This window comes from Sminthopsis crassicaudata, chromosome 6 (assembly GCF_048593235.1).
Source record: "Sminthopsis crassicaudata isolate SCR6 chromosome 6, ASM4859323v1, whole genome shotgun sequence".
NCBI lineage: Eukaryota > Metazoa > Chordata > Mammalia > Dasyuromorphia > Dasyuridae > Sminthopsis > Sminthopsis crassicaudata.
Window position 1 is genome coordinate 1237007 of NC_133622.1, and position 21260 is coordinate 1258266.

Below are 21260 nucleotides of genomic sequence, written 5' to 3' on the forward strand. Positions count from 1 at the left end.
TTGAATATTTATATATCTTCAATTTATTCTGGTTAATTATTATCACTGGCTAATGCTTCCCACACAATACAGAAATATGTTCCTACAAGAAATTATGATTCAAATAACATAGTATGGCTCTGTAATTTATTTTTTTTATTGAAACAATCTGTGCTGTATTTTTAAAATGTCAGTTTGGTTTCAGGGAATAAAACACAAAAGTCACAAAGAGAATCACACATTTTAAAAATTAGATTTTGGATGTTATATCTAATGTTAGGGACTGGACCTGTGATTTTAGTGATGTAGGAAGTAATGAGTGAGGAATATCCCTCAACCAATTTCCCCTTAATGCTTTCAATCTCTACCATTTTCACTCTTAGTGAACACTGACACATGAAGAGATTTGCACACGTGCATAGTGAATCATAAAGCCTTTGGCTGTAGACCCAGCTCTGCCCATTCTGCCATGGCATCTTTCATCTAATGAGAACACATTCCTAATTAATGGGGTCAAATGAATGAGGTTTTGTTAAGCTTTTGACTGATGGAATTATAAAATATAAGCAATAAAATGACCTTGAAATCACACACACATTTATTTTTTTTTAATTATAGCTTTTTATTTACACTTTTATTTTATATTTGAGAACCCTGAGCTCCATCAAACTAAAGCGATTGTTCAAACTAAAGTGACTGTTCAAATCAAACTTGTTTGATTATTGTTTAGGAATTCACTGATTCAACGTGAAGATCAGACCATCTTTGATCATTAATAAATTATGTGGCATTTGTTCAACTTCTTCTTTGCAGCTGAAGTTCTATTTAACTCAAGAAACATTTACTAGGCATCCATGATGTTCTAAGGACTCTCTCACCCTTTTGGGAGACAGTCTTCCTTCTGGTAATTTGCTTTCTTCTGAATGATGATAACAAGGGCATGGCCAAGTAAAAGTCTTTGCACAGAGTAACTTCAGGGATTATGAAAAGCACCATTAATTGAGAGAATTAGAAAAGATCTTGTTAGAAAAGTGTCCCCTTAGGTGAATCTTTAAGGAATTGAGGGGAAGGGTGAAGAGCATTGTAGGCATGGGGAGCTGCTTGTATAAAGGAATGGACATGGAAAGTGAACTATTAGATAGGAAAAACAAGTCAGTTTGACTAGAAAGTGGAGTATTCCAGCAGGAAATTACGTGAAGTATTTAGAGCAAGAGCTTGGAACCCAGGTGACAAAGAGATGGAAATGCAAACAAAGGACTTAGTGTTTTAGCTAGGGAGCTGTTGAGGGTTTTTGAACAAGGGAGATAGTAGGCTTGTGTTTGGGAACGTCTGTCCAGCAGCTATGTGGAAGATAGAGCAGATAGAAAAGGAATATTCTCAGTCTTCAGGGTAAATGATTTTCAATTGGGTGAATCTTTACCGAAAAAGTTGGGTATACTAGAAAAACCTTGAGTTCAAGCCCATCTCGGCCTCAAACTAAATGTATGACCTTGGGTTCTGAGCCCATTTCCTCATCTGTGAAGTGAAGTGGCAACAAGAACAACAATAACAATCATAATACAGCAGTCTCATAAGGGCATCATGAAAAAAAGATGCTCTAATCTAGAAAGCCCTATAGACATCTGGGAGATTGCCATTGTGTATCCCAGACACTAAACTACAGCTTAGCCTTGTTGTCTATGTTAAAGAAACCTTCCTTCCGTGAAATCTAGAAATCCATGGGGTCTCTGCTACCTGTGTGGTGCTTAATTGCATTCTACCTTGTAACTTTTGGGGAGGAATGTTTTTTTTTTATTTCTATTTAATTCTCATATGTTTATTTTGCTTATGTGTATCTTATTTATATGAAAATTTAACCTCTATATTCTGGTGCCTATTATATTAACCATATTGGATAGAAGAGCTCAAGTGGGGCTATGATTTGGGAATAGTGAACCCGCCATTTCTTAAAGGACAAACCCAGCATGGCACCTTCTTCCTACCTCATGGATAAGTTAAAAACAGAACACAAGAGCGTGAATATCAAAGTAAGGCCTTGTGAAATTTGCAGTGATTCAGTTACTGTGATCTGGGATGCTCATCAAAAAATTGAATATGAAAAAAAAAAAACATTCTCTCCATTTCCCCCATTAAGTTGTTTTGCAGGAGAATGCATGTCTTTATTTCTGAACAGCTCTCTTCCTTCCATTTCCTTCTACTCTCTCCATTTGGAGAATTCCCCCATTATCTGCCAGCTCCCTTGTTCTTTATCCCAAAGACTGACTAAATGGTGACGTCTGAATGAACTTTCTTAGAGCAGGCTGATCCTGAAGCATATTGTCAATGTATCATATGGAGCCTACTAGTGAATTCTTATTCCTCAGACCAGATGATAATCAACCTGATCATCCATGAATAATAATAATAGCCATCATTTACATTTAAATGATGCTTCAAAGTTAGCAAAGCATTTCTACCCCATCTCTAGATACACATGTGTATGTGATTTTATTTATGTTCATGTGCTTGTACACACAAACATACCTGTATATATGTTGCTAGGTGGCAGAGTGGATAGAGCACTGGGCTTGGAATCAGGAAGACTTCATCTTTAAGTTCAAGTCTGATCTCAGATACTTGGTTATGTGAGCTAAGACAACCCACTTTACCCTATCTGCCTCACTTTCCTCATTAATGCAATGAGCTGGAAAAGAAAATGGTAAACCACTCAAGTATCTTTGCCAAGAAACCCTAAATGGGTCATGAAGAGTCAGACGCAGATGAAATGACTAAGCAACAGCAAATTAGACACACATACGTATACAAAAATATGCACATGTATGTATAATTATTTGTATACACCAGATATATACAAACATATATTATCTTCTTTGATCTTGTTATAAAGATCGGTGAGTTCTATGACTTCATTTTATAGATAAGAAAATTCTGGCTAAGAAAGTCACACAGCAAGCAACTGAGTCAAGTTTGAACTTGGGCCATCCCAAGCCCCAGGTCCAGCACTCTATGTAGTATGATGTCTAATACCTCATATTAAGCGTTTATTATGTGCCCAATTCTTTGCAAGCCTTTATTGAACAAACAGAATATGAAAACAAAACTGAATCAACCCTGACCTCAGTGTTGTAAGTTATATGATGATAAGGAATAGTTAGCCTTCTCTCTAATATGGAAATAGCTAGTACTATGCATAGTACCTGGTAGACCCCCCAGTAAATATGGCCAGGGGTAAATGAGGATTTAAGATTTGCTTTCTTCTGTTGTTTTCATTCACAGGATTGCTTGGGTGTGACCGCCTCAGATCCACAGACGGTCCTTTTCCTTTTTTGTGGACCTTCCTCAGGCCAGTTTAATGATGATCATCTATTCCCTTTTCATCAACTCAGTTTTTCAAGAGCAACTCCAGAACCACAAAATAAAGAGTCATTTTCTTTAGCCGAGAAGTCCATGGTTCCTTTGTTGATGCCCATGGTTATCCCACCTGTTGCTGGAAGTTTTACTGTTCTAGAAGATTCTTTCCAAGAAGAACTTCCTCAGAGTCATGTGACTCCTGGCATTCAGGTTCCTCGAGTCCCCAAAGAGCCAAAATGGAGGCCTAATAAGATCCAGAGCAGTATGAATAATCCACAACCCCTTTTGAGAAAGGGTATTTTCAGAAAATACACAGGAATGCCTGAGGAGACTCTAGACAAGACAGAAGGAGCTCTGGAACTTGAATTAGAAGAAAAGCAAGGAACATGGTTAAATAGCCAGGATATATTTTCACAAAATGGAACAAACAAAAAGGAAAACTTTTCAAGGGGCTTCGGTAATTACAATATTCTAACTAATGAGACAAAATACTCAAAACACGCTGAAGAGAAAGAAAGAAATTGCTTCCAGAAAACCAGTTGCTGTCCTGAGCAAAGGCAGAAAATTCAAATCTCAGTGATACAGAATGAGGCAGACACTTACGGGGAGAGATTTGATTTCCAGGAAGGAGAGATGAAAGGGAAGTCAAATGTTTGGGCTCTCCAAAAGCAAACACAGGAAAAGAGCCAAGAAAGTGGTTCAACAGAGGAGTGTGGGAATCTCACGGTAATAGTTGGAAAGAACCAAGACTATTTACCAAAGGATGTCCATATACTTGAAGAGGAAGTAATAAAATGTAGGGAAAATCCTAAGGCAAATGAAGAAAAACAAATAGAATTCCAAAATATTGATTCCTGGGAAGAAAAAGATAAGTTGATTGGAGTGAAAAAGAAGAAAGGAATATCTCATGAAGAAATAGTAGATTTAGGGAATGAGAGTCATGGCCAATGTATTCAGAAACAATCTGCATTTGAAAATGAAATGTTTTTCTCAGAGGAACTGAGATGTTCTGAATTTAGAACAAAATCACCATTGCAAGATGAGTCTTGTGAGAATGAAATATTGGCTACAGACATAGAGAATAGTAGATATTTTCTTAAAACCAATGAATTAGAAAAGGAGATAGTAAATGTTTTCCAGGAAATCTTTGTCTTGGAGGAAGAAAATGAGAGTTATCAACAAAAAATGAAGCAGTTAGAAGAAGAGAATCGGAGGTACTCCCAACAGTTGCAGTTTTTACAGGTGGAGGTAAAGGTTGATGCTCATACAGCCTCAGCAGATGCAGATAGTAAAACAGATGTTGATTCTTCAGAAATATTGGAAGGAGGAACTGAGAACGATATGATTGAAAGTATAAAACATACAAAGGGCATGGGTATTAGAACATTATTCGTTCCGGGCAAGAAAAATGAAAATTTTTCTAAAAAATTGCCTCATTTGAAGGAAATCATCATTCCAAATTCTCAATTGGCTATTTGGGCCACTGAGTTGAACAGATTTCCTCTAAAAACTGAAGCACGAGAAAGCTTGAAGAATAGGTTTTTTCAACTAATTTCTGATCTCCAGAAGGAGCAAAACCAAGTTTTCCTAGAAATAACCAAATTACATAGAACTCAAGAAATGTGCAATCAGAAGGCACATGCTTTAGAAGAAGAAAAAGAGAGAAATCTGAAAAGTATAGATGAGCTTGAAAAAGATAAAGTCAATTTGCTAGAAAACATAACTCAATTAAGAAGCGAACTAGACAAATACTTGCAGTTAATTTCAGACCTTGAAGACTGCAATGGGAAAAGTTACAATAAAATTTCTGACCTGCAGGAGGAAAATATTGCACTGAAGAAGAAAGTAGACAATCTCCAGAAAGCAATGGTGGACGACATTCGGGAAGCACAGGAAGTGACTAGGCAGGTTACACAAGAAAACCGAGAACTCAAGACCTTGATAACTGACCTTGGCATCGGTTATAAAGATCTAATCAAAGATCTATTGCCGGGAATACAAGACATGATGCAAAGCCTGAAGGAGGAAAATGAACAGCTCCTCCACAAGATGCATGTTATGGAAGAGAAGGCTAAGTGGGAAACAAAGGATATTGAAAAAATAAGCAAAGAGAATGAACAACTAAAGGAACAGATCCAGGAGCTGTTGGACAAAACAAACATGGTAGATGAAGGAATTCAGGTAACGGATTGCTTAGGCCAACTAGCAAGAGATGAAGGATTGTCTTTGGAGGAAGCGTCGGTTTTTGCTAAAGGACAAAAGCAACATCCCATTTGCAGTGACATGCATCGGCTCTATGTGGACTATAAGAGACTGAATCCATTTTTAATGAAGGAGAAACCTGAGGTTTCCACTGTCACTCAAGAGCTCTCAAATGAGGGGGAAAAGAAAAAGGTAGATTTTGACAAAAAGAAAAAGAGGAAGAGTTTGTTGGAAATCCCCAAAGCACATGAATCACTAACCAGTTCTTCCCAGGTAAGTGGACTTTAAAGTATATCATAGTGTCATTGAATCGGAGAACTTTATTTCTGCTTGGGACCTCAAAGGTCTAATCTAACTCCTCTTTAAAGCTTGAATTTTTTCTTATCATCCTTGAAGAATAGCCATGAAATAGCCAGATGGCATAGTGAATACAGCACCTGCCCAGGAGGACCCGAGTTCAAATCTGTCCCTTGATGCTAACTATTTGTGTGGCCCCAGTCAAGTCACTTAACCCCAGTTGCCACCTCCAAAAAGTAGCCAGGCAGACACTACTTAAAGGGCCCAAGATGGGGAAGTTACTCCTTTTCAGGGCAGCCCATGTCCTTGCTGAACAACAATCCTAATTGCTAAGAATTACTTCTTTATGTTGGACCAAAATCTTTCTTCTTGAAACCTGCACACATGGTTCCTAGTTCTTCTCCCTGATAACATAAGCATAACAATGATAACCTAACCAGAACTGATATTTATATAGTGCTTTAATGTTTGCAAATGATTATTAGATCTTTGAAAAATCTTCTCTTAAATGTGTAAAGAAGAGGAGGGAGCTAGGAAATAAAAGACTTGTTCTTGTGCTTCAACTTTTCCATTTTCTAGCTGTATGACCTTAGATGAGATGCCTCTTTTGGGCACGATTTCCTTGAATATTAAATGAAGGAGTTGGGTTACATGACGTCTCATGTCTCTTTTAGAATGTAACTTTCTATGTGCTAGAGCCATAGTGGGGAAAGCAGTGAGTTTGGGGTCAGAGGATGAAGGGTTATATGCTGGGTCTGCTGGTTGGGCATTGAGTGGCTACTAATATTCAAGAGTTCACGTGAACAACATCTATGAATCTTACCTAATCTCCAACTGAATTTCCCAGTATTTTTGTGTATTTTTATTTATAAGAAAATTTAATTTAGAAAAGCATAAAAAAGCCCTTGCCAGGCAGCTTCTTCTTCTTTGCAAGAGATTTTCAGTCTGACACCCTGAAGATTTCTTCATATGGCAAAGGCACCATTGCTAAAAACAGCCTCCAAGTGCTTCCATCTTCTTTTCTTCATCTTCTCATTGGCAGCAAATGCTTCTTCCAGGTTGAGTCTCAGAAGAGAGTTTCTTCTGCCCTGGAATATCTTTGAGGCAGATATACTGTTTAAGTTACGTGGATATTAGAGCATCTCTTCCTTCTCACCTATCCTCCTTGTCCACTCCTGCTACTCAGGAATGCCACATTTCTCTTCCCACCTACACAGCCACCAGGCTGCAGTTAGCTTTCGTTAAGTTTCCCTGCACTTTAGTTTTCTTACCCACTATTCTCAGCCTGTTTTGTCCTTCACACAATATCGATCTAACCATTTCCACTCTTTCACCCTACCTCCCTCACTATCCTTCAGTGATTTTCCCATCATCTTTAGGATCAAATATAGTTCCCCTTTTGGCTTTTAAAATTCTTCAAAATCTGGTCCCTTGCCACCTTTCCATTATTCTAACACATTACTCCCCTCAATAAACTCTGGGATCTTGTATGTCGGTTTATCTGACTTCCTTCCAAATTCGGCTAGATCCCTTTCTGCAGGAAACCTATTCTGCTCTCTCTTTCGTCTCTTTCCCCTCCTCTAAACCTCTCCCCCTGAGATTATTTTCCATTTACACTGTATCCAGATCTATTTCTTGTATATGTATAGTTGCTTGCACTTTCTCTTCCCCTCTAGAAAGAGTATTTTGAGAGTCCCAATTATTTCTTGCATTTCTTTGTATTTGCAAAGTTTACTCATTAATTTCTGCTATGCAGAAAGCAAAACCAAGCTTTTTTTTTTAAATAAATTTACAATGAGTTCAAGAAATATACAATAATAAGACATGTTTTAGAAGAAGAAAAGAGAGATATCTGAAAATGATAGCAGAGTTTGAAAAAGATAAGGTCAGTTTGCTAGGAGACAACTCAGGTAAGAAGTGAACTAGACAAAAAAAGGGCACATGGTAAGGGCTCAATGAATGCATGTTGACTGTCACAAGAAGGTATTAGCCATTGCAACTTCTCCTTTCCAGCTAGCAACTCTTGGATCTTCAATCAGAGAATGATAAGGCAGTAGGCTGGCTGTACCTTACTGAATAGAGACAATTCTCTAAAGTGTGAGATTTAAGAAAGTCTCACATAACATTTTGATTTTCATATTTCTAATATGTCGCATTTAATATTGTGTGTTTGTAATTTATTGCTATGTTTTAACTGCAAGCTCTAGGAGGGACAGGACTGAAGGTAGCAACTTTTTCATTTTTGCTTTCATCTCCACTTACTAGAACATTTCTTGATACATATTAGATATAAGATAAAAGCTTCTGGAGTTAATAGTTAAACTTTGTTCCTTTTTGAGTCCCTAGTTCAATATTCAACCCCCCAGTAGCTATTTGATGAAATTTGCCATATGAATAATTGAATAAATAAAATATATGAATTTTGGGATAAATTTCTAGCCTAGGAAAAATGCAATTCCATCATGATGATTTTGGATTATCTAATTAGCTTATTCATTTAGATTACTACATAAAATATAAATATAATATATTTGTAATTTTGTTCTTAATAAACACCCTAAAGAGAGTCAGTGTAGTATAATGGACATAGAACATTTCTTGAATTAAAGAACTCAGTTATATACTCAGTCTATAATTAATTGTGTAATCATGGGTATGATGATAATTTCCAACTGCCCTAATGCACCTTTAAGAGTAAATTTATAAAATAAAAGTGTTGATTTGAATTGTTAGAGAGAGCTTCTACCCTATGAGTTTTTGATACAAACAAAATTATTTCTGGATTTCCTCCTCCCTCTTTATACAAACATTTTATAAGATAGAATTAAGGACAGGATTAGACTTCCTAAGTATATGTAAGTTTGGGTCAATTGAACATATTTTCTTCACCTTATCCACATCCATCATTTTAGTAGAAAGCCAAAAAGAAAAGATATCAATTTCTGCATAGACAAATGTCCGTTGCCTAAAGGCAGGATATAGTTTGGGCAATTTCTGAAAAATCCAGAGGGATTTAGAGGCAAAAAATAAACAGTGGAATCCAGTTCTGAACTCTGGTCCTCTGAGGTTCAGGGATACTTCAACTTGACTACCCTGAAGTATTATGAGATTGACTGACTTAATTTCAGTAATCTTTAATTCTTCCTAAGTTTTTGAGAAGGTGACCCATGTATTATTCCATTGACCACCTTCCCCTACTTTGGACCTACTTTCTAAGTTCAATCCATCCTCAGACACTTACTAGTTGACCCTGGGCAAGCCACCTTAACCCTATTTGCCTCAGTTTCTTCACATTGAAAGTGAGTTGGAGAAGTAAATGGCAAGTCTGAACAATATCGTAGTCAAGAACCCCAAATGGGGTCATGGAGAGTCAGGCGTGATTGAAAACAATTGAACACCACCACCAACAACAAATCTATAAAATGAGTTTTGACTAGATAGCATTGACATTTTGTGCAGCTCTAAATATTCTCCAGTTCTCTACTCAAAGGATTTCTCTCTTGGTAGGAGCTTTCAAGAATCTAGGGTCACTCTCCACCATACCATAATGAAGTACCAGAGGAGGAAACAAATGGCATTTCCTTATCTGTAAAGTTGAAATAATAGTTTCAGTCGCTCTCTCACTGCGTTATTTTGAAGAGGGCATTTTGTAAAACTTAATGTATGCTAAAAATCTTAAAGGTTATCATCATCCCATGTAAGACACTTGTCATAATAAAATGTTTCTACATTTGGCTGCCTATATATATATTTATATTTATATATCTAATATATATTTCTAATATATGTTTTATATTTATGACATAATATAAATATATTTATAATATATGGTATATAGTAAACATATATATGTATATATATATATAGTTTAAAATTTTCAAATATAAGAAAAGTGAAGGCCAGTCTCATTCATGGTTTCACATCAAATTCATAAAGATATAAAGATCTGGGGTAACAATGAGGATAACCTAACCTTCCTGGGCCTCACTTTTCTTTTCTAGACAATGAGGATCTTGAAATGATGACCTCTGAGCCTCCTACTTCAAATCTGTGATTGAGTGAGAGAAGGGATATTTGTGCACAAGTGAGGTTGAACCATATGGCCCTTCAAGTCCCTTCCAACTCCAAAATTCAATAAAAACTCCAAAATTCAAAAAAACATTCCACGCTCCCCCATTGTGGGAGTCCTACCACACTCTCCCGGTGCTCTGCTCCATCAGAGCTGCCTCTCTGTCAAAGTTCTGCTCACTCCCCACTCTGAAAAGGGGACAGCAGTTTCTCTCGGGTGGGAACAGCATAAGGAAGTCTTATCCAGTCTTTGCCAAGTGGGGGGAAGGGCAGAGCAATCGGAAATATCATGGAAATACAGAGATGTTGTTAGCAATTTTATGAAATTCACCGACAGGTTTGCAAATTGATTTTGTGAATCCATTAATTTTCTCCATCTGTTCTTTCCCTGGGATCAGATGGTAAAACGAACTCCCACACAATATGAATTTCAAGTAAACTACAAAATCCCCAAGCAAAATGATTTATTTCATGCAATTTGTGTTAAACTCTACACTTTCTTTTTAAACTAGAAATATGTGTAGTCGAATGGACAGCTGGGATGTGAGAACAGAAATTGAATACAAATCTTCTCCATCTTTCCCCAAGTGAACATTTGTATACATAGTTCCAAGCAGAAGTCCTCATGCATGTGTGACACATCAGAAGCCCATCATCCAGGTACAGGGATATTCCCACACTCCCTTTAACCCATCCTGTCACTGATCAAATTCTCTGACACCCTGGGATAAGGCTGTGTGGCCGTTTGTACTTTAAACTCCATCTCTCTTTACAGAGCTACCTTTGCAAAGACACTCATACATATTAAGCCAGACTGATTTCTGGGAGTTGTCATTCTCAGGGTTTATGTCTCCTTTTTTTTTTTCCCATATCAAAGTTTCTCTCATGTTCAGAAAAAAAAAATCCCACTGTTCATCTGCCAGGCCCCTATTTTTTCTTCAATTTTGAGATTTGTAGGATGCCAAAGTTTGAGGGTTCCTTAGAATGTAAAATATTGTGTGGAATCTGAGAAAAAATACCACAGAATGTTCAACTGAATGCTAGTGCACGTGGGATGTTGGTGTTAGAGAGAGAGCTGGAGGGGACTTGAGAATATAGAGCCTAGAATGCTAGAGCTAGAAACCCATGCCATGGCATGTTGGAGTCAGACTGGACCTTAGAGATCATTCAATCCAGCCTGTTCATAATGATGGAACAATTGCATGACTTCATGCCCCACTCTCAGATTCACTGAGCACTTCCCTTGCTACAAACCGGTGGGTAGACTGAGGTCTCCCTAAGCTGAAATAGCTAGTTGTGACAGAGTGAGGAGAGACTCCAAGGTTCTTTTATCAAGATTCAATATTCTTTTGAGCACATTTCTGACATATCAGAAGCCTTTTATGAAAATAGCTCTCATAACTTTCTTTAGGAAGTGATCAAAGCTCCTTATTTCCATGCTGTACAGGATGAAAATGTGTATGATATATTTTCTTTTTATTCCTTATCGAACATGTCTCTGAAGAAAGAAGCCTTTAAAATTATGCATCCTACCTAAATTATACTTTTTTCTTTTAAAAAAAGAAAGAAAAAGAAAATATAAATTATATTGGTCCAGTGCTTTTTGTTCCACCAAAGGAAGACAGGTGAGAATTGAAATCTTACATAATATAGAAGTGAATGCCTTGCGACATTATTGTAAACATCGTGTCTTCCAAATATGGAGAAGCAGAATTTCCTTGTGAATAATATTCATGAAGTGACAAAAATTCTCCATATGCTTTTTAATGTTCTCTCTCAGACTGAGAAGAAGATTACATTCTAATTTTCTTAGGAATCACCAATATTCCTCTTAATTTTCATTTACTGCTCCACCATCACACAAAGGCGAGTATCCCTCAGAGCTCTTAAGGGCTTATTCAATTGGGAAATACTTTTTAAGTGTCCTTTTTGGAGTGTTTTTGTTTGTTTAGGATAATTTGTGATAACCAATGGCACGTTGGAGAGTAATTGAGAACACCTGTGTATTATTGTCATCAATCCTCATTCGGTCTGACACCTTTGCTTTAGCTCCTTCAACCTCATCCTTCTCTGTAAGATGAGAAGCTCTGGAGTGCCATATTCCTTTCCAAATAAAAATGGAGGTCTACCATGCAGAATGTTTCTTCTCTGGCATATAGAACAGATGTCCATTGAGCTTCTGGGTGAAGATTTCCAGGGACAGAGAGCCCATCGCCTCCAGAGGCAGCCCCCACATTTCAGATCACCTTTATTCTTTACAATTTCTTTCACCTGCTGAATTTTGCTCTGTTGCCCTAGTACTCTTTACCTCTCTTCCTTTTCTCCATCCCCACTCAGAAGAAGAAGGGCTCACAGCTAATTTGCCTTGGCCAGGAAGTTATAAATAAGTCAAAAAGGAGTTCAATGAGAAAGCACTTGATTGCCACTGCCTGAAGCAAACAGAAAGACTCCCAGCATTCCACAGCCGCTCAGTGGTGTGTGATCTGTAACTGAGGAGACTGCTCTGGGACAGGAAAACTCTGCAGAGATTCTAAGGCCCAAACACAGGCTCAGTTTTCTTCTTCTTCCTCAATTCCAATTCAAAACCAAATTGCTCAGAAATGTGAGCAAATCCCCAGTCTATAATCAGTCATGGAAATGAGACCACTACAGTGGCTGGTAAGATGCTTGTGACATGCTCTGGTCTTCTTAGTGGTGACTTTGGGGGCTTCTGGAGGTGCCATTTCTCACTGAGAAACAGCAACAATGGGGACTAAGGGTCAGATCCAATATGTCTCTCTGTGTCGTCCTGATTTCTGGAGTAACCGCTTAGATGGAGTTCACGGCATTGCCCACAGTTGTCTTTCCCGATGATATCGGAGGGGGAGATCTTGCGAATGAGTTGGATCGAGGGGAGGCAGGACTGTGCAAAGTCAGCAGTTTCCGGCCATCTGTGCCCAGTGGCCGGATATAGATCTGGACAATGCAGTGGGAGACCCTGGCTTTAATGGGTCTCTGTTTGTCTGAGGCAGCCCGTTCAGTGATTTAAGTCTAGGCAAGAAATGAGACAAATGATGGCCTCCTTTCCATCAGCCAGAGAGGGGCTGCCCTCTGGGGTTCAGGCCAGATGCTTCTTTTACTTCCAAGGATGGTTTTCTTTCACTTATTCTCTGATTCATTCCCTCGAGGCCCTTTAGCAAAGCCTGACCTAGTTTGGTTGGGAAGGGCTTTGGTAATAGTTTCAAGGAGTTCAGAGGGTGAATTGGATTGGGTAATTTGCTAAATGGTGACTCGGGTGTCCTTGGAGAGTGGATTAATCTTCTGCATCCACAGCCTATTCTGAGAGAAAGTACGCATTAAGAAATTGCCTCTTCATGTAGATGGGGAAGGGGGTATGCTATTTGATAAGGATTGATCTGTGAACTTGGAAATTAGACAGGGGTTCCCAGTTAGAATACTATTTAATATTATGTTCCTCATTTGTAAAATGGAGATTGTAAAACAATGTCTACTACAAAAGTCCCAAAAGTCGTAATGCCATTTTAAGTTTTGTTGTTCAGTCATTTCAATCATGTGTGATGGATTCTTCTTAATTCTATTTGGGGTTTTCTTGGCAAAGATATTGGAGTGCTTTGCCATTTCCTTCTCCAGCTCCTTTTACGGATAAGGAAACCGAGGCACACAGGATGAAGTGACTTGCCCAGAGACCCAATTTTATTAAGTATTTGGGGCCAGATTTGAACTCAAGAAGATGAGTCCTCTTGATTCTAGGCTCTGCATTCTATCCACTGCCCTACCTCACTTTACTGCAGTTCTCAAACTATCATTTTCAAGCATTTTCAAGCACTAAGCATTTTCAAAACGCTGTTTAAATATCAGCTGTTATTATTCCTATTAATGAAAAATTCAAGTTATAAAAAGCCTTTTCTATAGTAAGCATTTCTGAAATCCCTTCATTTGGGATTGGAGCTATTATCCAAAGCTTCCACAAGGTCTTAGAAATGTAGAGTTGGAAGAAACCTGAGAAGCCACAAGTAAAGTAGGGATTCCCTCCCCAACATCTACAAGGCTCTGAGATCTGGGCAAGATATGGCTCTTTTCCATGTCACAGTGTCACCCTCTATAAAATAAAGACCTTGAATTACCCAAGGATCCAATGAAGAATGGTATAAGGTATAAAAACCATTCTTAGCTCCCAGACCATATAGGCTGGACTGGGCTCATGGGCCATAGTTTGCCAAATGTTGGACTCAATAATCTATTTCTAAAAATTCTTCCAGCTCCATGATAACATGTGATGACTTGTTTGGTTTTAAAGTTGATAATTATTTTCATTGTTTTATTGTTATAAATTCACATTTGATTTTTGAAAAGAGGAAATAATCTATTAAATTTCTAGGTCATGTTCAAACCAAGACTCAGATACTATGGGATTCTGAACAGGTCGCTAACCTCTGTCTGTCTCAGTTTCCTCAGCTGCAAAATGGAGATGTTAATAATACTTATCTCCCAGGGTTGTTGAGGATCAAATGGGATTAATACTGATTAAGTTCTTGCCACAGTGTCTAGAATATAATAAGCTTTTAGTTTGTTTTTATCCCTTCCCCAATTATTATTATTTCTTGATATTATTTAATTATATCATCTCTATAGCTCCAAGATATTGAGCACATCCGTCCAGAAGAAGAACCCAAGACCAGCAGTAAGCTTCTACACCACCAGGTATTAACCCTGAAGTCCCAGCTCAGAGATCAGACTGCCATATACAATGAACTTCAGGCATCTCAAAGTGAAACTCGGTACCTTCAGGGCCAGCTGAGAGAAAAGGTACTGTGGTTTCCGGCCCGGTTTTAAAGATTGTCAGTCCTCCAGGAGAAATTTGGGGCAGAGGAAATCAGAGATTTTGAGCTTGTAAAGACCATAAGACATATAGAATGTCAGGCTTAGAATAAAGAATGACAGTCGGACATATTTTGGAAATCACTAAATCTATAGGTCTCATTTCATAGATTAGAAAATAAGACTGAGAGAGGGAAGAGAGTCCATCTCCAGCTGCTCAGGCAATAAACATCCTTGTTCAGGGGGCCAGACACTTTCTGCTTCTGGGGTGTACATGATGAAGCTGTCCAGTAGTCAAGCACTACTCCCTTGGAAGCAGAACCATTGCTAACATGGAGAGGAGGAGTCTTTGTCCTGAGTGCTAAGCGTTACTCCCATGGTGATCACCATCCAGCACCACTCCATGCAGTCCTCCTCAGCCTTTATCCCTTTATCCATGGCTTTATCCCAGAACTACCTCCCTCCAAATTCCTCCAAAGGTATGGGACAACCTTCCTTCCAGTCCAGTTTTATTTCTCCACCTCCGACTATTTTTGGTCCAGATTAGAGAGAAATTCTGATGCCATTTATACTCATTTGGCCCAAACTGCCCGTGGGGCAGGTTTGCTTTGAGAATAATCAAGGTAATCCATTCTTTGGCTCTATTTCAGATTGAAGAGCTCAAAAGGAGGAAAAATGAAGTGAACTTGGCTGTAATACCTCTCAAGGTAATTGATCTGTGATTGGTCTAGTCTTAACTAATTATACTCATAAATGACTTACAAGTGAACACGTTAAAGAATATTGCTCTCCTCTTACATATGTAGCTCATTCTTCTCATGTGTGGGATGGAGAATTATAATCAGGGCAATCCAAGAAGTCCAGCCTTCATCTGAACTCATTAATGTGAATCTTTTTTTTTTTCCTTTTTCCTTTTTTCTTTTTTTTTTCTTTTTTAACCACTTCACTATTTCCCTTGCCTGATCTCTGATACAAAGGGACAGTGGAATGGGGTAGTCATTCTCTACAAAGCATCTGTGCTTTTGTTCTTGAGGTCATGGCCACTGTTGATGTACATCACAGCCCTGCAAGACTGTAGAAAATTGTCTTCCACAGTAGCTATGGCTGAAAAAAATAGCAGCTCCTTCTGGCTGTTTGTGCATGCCCAGCATCCTTGAATTTGGCCAGAAATGCCCCGGATGCCAGGCCCGGATTTTGTCCTAGGCCCTTTTCACTTTGCCAAGAACTTCCAGAGTTCAGGCTCCATTGGTGTAGCCTCCAAGAGCTCTCGGAGCGTCACCTTCATGCTTGAGGCCGGCACTGTTGTGTTCTTGGGCCCTGTCACAGTGACACTGGACATGCTGCCACCTTGTAAATGCTCAATAAATGCTTGTGAACTGGGTAAATAAATGATTGCCGGGGAGGTGTTGGAGGAGAATGTTGATAGCTAGATACAAAGGGGAAGTAGTGTGGTCAGTGGAAAGGTGTAATGTTCTGTCTCTAAAATCGCAATTGTTCTCTTGGGGGCAGACTTTTTGGGGGGTTTCTGGAGAGGCAGCCTTAGTTTTAGTCCCAGTACCAGTAATCCCCAAATGCAGCCAGGAGTTAAGGTGCAGATCCTATATTGTGTCCTTCCAAGTCTTGAATCTTTCCTGTCAGAATGTGCCAGCCAGCTTCAGTCTTTAGCTCCCTCTCAATCCAAAGCCTCCAGCCAACATGAAGGTAGACGTGGGAACGAATCACTCTGCCTCCAAGTGTGGGACTGAGGGTTTCTCAGAATTCAGCCCTAGATGTGAATCTCCTGGAAGTCCACGAGCAGGCTTTTCCTTTAGACTTGTGAATCTGCTCTTGTCCAAGTGTCCCCAGCCAGCCCCACAGTAGAATCTCGACTGACCTCTCCTTCCTGAATCTTGGCTCCTTATATCCTCCCAGAGAATGGGCTTGTGGTACTCCACGGGCTTGTGGGAACTCCTTATAACCAATGAGCAAACTCCTTTTAAAGGTGTAAACTCCTTTAATGATTTGAACTGAAGGTGTGAACTCTGAGCTAGAGAATTGTTAAGTATCCGACAACTGACTTAGCACCTAGTAAAATCCTAACAGAAAGGATTGAGGGGGGAGAGGGTCTGGATTCAAATCCCCGCTGTGATACATTACCTACATCATTTTCATAACTTAAATCTTTGTGAAACTTAATATCCTTATCAAAAAATAAATGAGGAGATTGGAATAGAGAGCCTTTAAGATCACTTCCAGCTCTCAACCATGATCGTATTCTCTAATTCTAAATGCTGGCTCCTTTACTATCTATTTATCCTTGATTGAGACACAAAACATTTCTGAGGGCTCAGTTTCTTAATCTGTAAAGTAAGAGATTGATCCCTAAAGTCACTGCCAGCTCTAAATTTAAGATTATTTTAATCCTATGACTGAAATTAGGAGTTGATATTTATATGGCAATTAATGACTTATGAAGTTGTTTTTTTTCAATGTCTGTTTTCATTTGCTCCATGTAACAATGCTGTAAGGTAGATAATGTAAAAGTAACCTTATTGTTCAGTCATTTCAGTTCTATTTGACTATGATTCTATTTGAGATTTTCTTGGCAAAGATACTGAGGAAACTGAGGCAAACAGGATTAAGGGACTGGCTCAAGTTCACACAACTAATAAATGTTTGAATCTGAATTTGAACTCAGACATTCCTGAGCACGAGGCTAGAATGCCAATGGCCTACTATTATGTGTTTATATATAATTAATAAGAGAAAGAGGAAACTGACATTCAGGACAGGTCAAGTCATGAACCAACAGTTGGCAAATTGCAGAGTTATGACTTCGAATCAAAACTTGCATTCTACCAAGCTGACATTAAGGCTTTCCCTTTCTGGCTACTGGCCATGTACCTTCAAGGAATTCATTTGACTTTTCAGAGTCTCCATTTTCTCATCTGTAAAATGGGAATAAATAAAATGGCCACCTGATTGTTTTTAGGAATAAAATGATATAATGTATTTAAAGTGGTTTGTAAGCAAATTATCTTGTGAAGGACAGTGACAGGGGTCCTTTCACTAATATGGTAGGATTTTTTAAAGTGGGTAAAGAAACTCTTGGACCAATAATATCTTTCCCTTTCTGCTTCCTAATATCAACATATTTACATGTGCACAAAATCTAGTGCTAGAAGACAATTTTGACACTATTTCATCAGGTCTTCTTTATTGCGGAAAACTGGGTTTTCAAGCTGTCAAATCTCTTGGCCAAAGATGAACAGCTAAATAATGGTGGACCGAGAGTGGGAACTTCCTATTCCAGTGAGTTTTCCTCCCCCTCAGCTCTCCTACCACATAATGTCATTTTGCCTCTCTGGTTCTTTAAAAATTAAGCCCCCATTATGGGGGTGGGCGACATCCGTTAGGTAGAAATGCATTTTTTTCTGTATATACTGCCCTGTTTTTCAGAAATGGAGAGTTAAGGCTCAATAAAAACAATCTAGAAGGGATGATTCATGATGAAGAAGGGAAACAAAGGCAGGTCAAGGCAGCGGAGGCTGTCCTGGCCCAATAGGAATCCGTTGTGAAGGTTCTGGGGTCCATGTGCAGAGGGAGTGGAGGATCATTGGTCACCCACTTGACTCCTGCCTGGGATAAGACTTTGTCTGTGGTTCATCTTTTCCCTTCCTGGTGATGAGGCAGTCCATCCTATTTTTGAACAGGTCTAAAGAGGGGACAAGCTCCTGTCCCTGCCGGGGAAGGCGGCTCAGATTTCAGGGCTTGTTCCCGGCCCTTGAGGCCTCTTTCTGGCTACGAGACTGAGACGCTGGCTGCTTGAAGGTTTTAGTCACACAAACACTCTCCGGGATGGATCTGCTAACTCTGAGGTTGCCATTAGAGGGAGCCCATAGCTAGTCATTGAGGCTCATACCCCGGCTTCTAATCTCCCCTTCCATAATTGTGGTGCCCTTCATCAAGGAATAATTAGTAAATGTTACCGGATGCCAAGCACTGTGCTAACTGTTGGGGACACAAAAACCAGCCTCTTCCTTCAAGGAATCCCCCATCTCAATAAGACAGACATAAATGAATAAGCAATAGCGGCTCAATAACAAGGCATCTACAGCATAAGCGGAAGATCATCTTAGAGGAAGGCTTTACATTGGAGAGAGGGCCAAGGGGCCAGACAGGCCAAGTGAAGAAGAGGGGATTTGGGCTGATTTTTGAAGGTGCGGGGAGGAGGGTAAGGAGAGAAAGTGGGCCCCTCCATTTGCCCCATCTGTGCCTTTTCACTCTTTGACTCCTGTACTTGCACCGCTTTCTCTCTAATGCCTCCTCTGCTTCCTTGCCCCAAGAGGGATCACTCCTCCCCAACTTAACTGGACATTGGATGGTGTCGGGGGATGATCTCCCCAAAGATGGAGATCACAGCTCAGCCATCCCCGGGATTGCTGGCTAACTCTCGGCTGTGAGTTTGCCTCCAAGAGTCCATTTCCTCAACGTGCTTGGGAGCTTCTTCCCCTCTTCAGCAATCACAAATCTATCAGCAGAGCACACCGGCCACTTAGCTTTGCTCTTTTCTATGACTCGTTCCATCCTCTTTCTGAAATTGCCCATTTTGGGCTCCATCCTTTATGTATTCACCAGAGTAATTATTTATGTGTTGCAGCCTGGTTGCACCCACCAGGAACCTTTCTCTTTCCCCTTCTCTCTTACCCTCGTTTCAATGTCTTTAAACAAACACTCTAGAATGCCATGACTCACAGACATATAACCACATACGGTCCTGGCAGAGACAGAATCTGCCTCCAAGGGCCGGGCCAGCCAACTACAGAGAAGCGTGTTCTCCCCAGGCTGGCCTCCTGCTGATAAATTCTCTGGCCGGGACAACCCGGGAAACAAAGAAGACTACAACATGGCCCTTACCAGTCCAATATTCTACTTGCTAAACCAGGTACATTATGATGTGATAGCTGAAGCCTTCTGGGAAGGCAAACTAGACCTTTTCCTCACATATGACCTCCAGCATCATAGACATTTGAGCCCGGATGGGAGTCTGGAGGACCACAAAAGATCCTTTGCTGCTCTGTCTTTGCAGGCAAAAGTGGCTTCCCTGGTCCAGAAATGCCAGGACAGAAACAACTTGGTCACGCAGCTGGTGCGGGAACTGCACAGACATGGAATCGAGAACCTGCAGCTCTCACAGAGGGCGAGGACTTTGGTGGATGACGTGGCTGTGGCCAGCTGTGCAGCTGCTTTCATGCCTTCCGACCCCGGAGAGGTAAGCGTAAATGAGACTCCATCATCTCGCTGACGTTTCCCACCGTATCTTCCACTGCTCCCTCTATGCTCCGTCCTTCGTCCAAACCGAGAGACTCTGGCCGGCCCAGGGGCCTTGCTCCAAACCTCACACTTATTTCTAATATGAATTGCTGAGAGCATTTCACAGCTCTCTCTCTGCCGCGCTCTGGTTACCTTGTTCCCAGGCTGATGCCTCTTGATATTGGTTCATAACAAAATGCATGTTTTTACAACTCTCCCTCCTTCAATTAGAATCAGTCTTTTACCAGCTGTGTAAACGGGGACACCTCCAGCTGCTTCCCCACTGCCCACTAAAGGAAACGTGCACTCTCCATCCCTCCATTTGAAGCCCTCTGTAGTCTGGCACTAATCCGCCTTCGTAGCCATCGCTTATGCTATTTCCTTCGGAGCTAACAGTCCTACTCCCCCTAGCCCACCCCTCGGCCTCCCCTTTTACCGCTCCATCCTTACTTTCCACATCTGAGTTTGTTTATGCCGTCCCCAGTAACTTGGAGTGGACTCCCCTGTTCCTCCTCAATTTCTGCCCTTAACATTCCATCTCCATCTCACTCCTCCCCATTCTGTACCCATTCAACTCTCCCCTTTCTTCTAGACTGAATTTATATACAGTTTCTTCTTTTAATACTTCGATAATTTCACCTCCCCCTACCCAGAATTAAAAGTGGCCTTTGCTGCCATGTTGGAGCTTTCTTTTGCCCTGGGCAACATCCCTCCACAAGCTCTATTTTCATTGCAAGCTCCTTGAAAGCAAGCTTTGCACCATCTCTGTTTCACTTCGATGTGTCATCTATCTTGTCCCTGGCACTTGGCACATGTCCTAAGCACTTGTAGGTGCTTCATACATGTTTACTGGGCTGAATTATCTTGAGTGTGAACCTTGGACTGGCATGTTTCCCTCTCCTTTCGATACAGTGCCCTAGGCGTGGAAGGCAGGTCCCCCATAGCTGGGACCATGATGCAAAGGAGCAAGCTGGAGCTCTTTCTTTATTGCTACAGTGAGTTACTGGGGCTGTCTACCTCCTAAGGAAAGCAACCCCAGTATAAGTCATTTCCTGGGAAGTTTTAATCATGAGGTGACTGAGTCTGGAGGACTTTATGGGCCCCTGAGAGGTAAAAATGACATTCCCCAGAGCAATGGAGAGTTACCTCCGCTCTTTCTCATCTGCCCTGAGTTTGTGGTGCATTTTATCTATCACCCACCCATCTTATTGGTGCTGTGTGCCTGCCCCAAACCCATGCCTTCCTCCCCCTGC

The 21260-nt window shown here is 40.2% G+C and overlaps 1 protein-coding gene across 7 annotated transcripts in view; it reads left to right on the forward strand.

Annotated features, from left to right (window-relative positions):
• The window catches only part of C6H4orf50 (chromosome 6 C4orf50 homolog), a 64855-nt gene that overhangs the window by 23184 nt on the left and 20411 nt on the right, over window positions 1–21260 (forward strand). For 4 of the 7 annotated variants that reach the window (XM_074274131.1, XM_074274130.1, XM_074274133.1 and 1 more), the window contains 4 exons: window positions 3256–5805; window positions 14530–14703; window positions 15366–15422; window positions 19784–19966. In XM_074274131.1, coding sequence (XP_074130232.1) covers window positions 3256–5805; window positions 14530–14703; window positions 15366–15422; window positions 19784–19966 — 2964 coding nt within the window. The remainder of the gene's footprint in view (window positions 1–3255; window positions 5806–14529; window positions 14704–15365; window positions 15423–19783; window positions 19967–21260) is intronic. The other 3 variants (XM_074274134.1, XM_074274135.1, XM_074274136.1) reach the window with 3 other exon arrangements.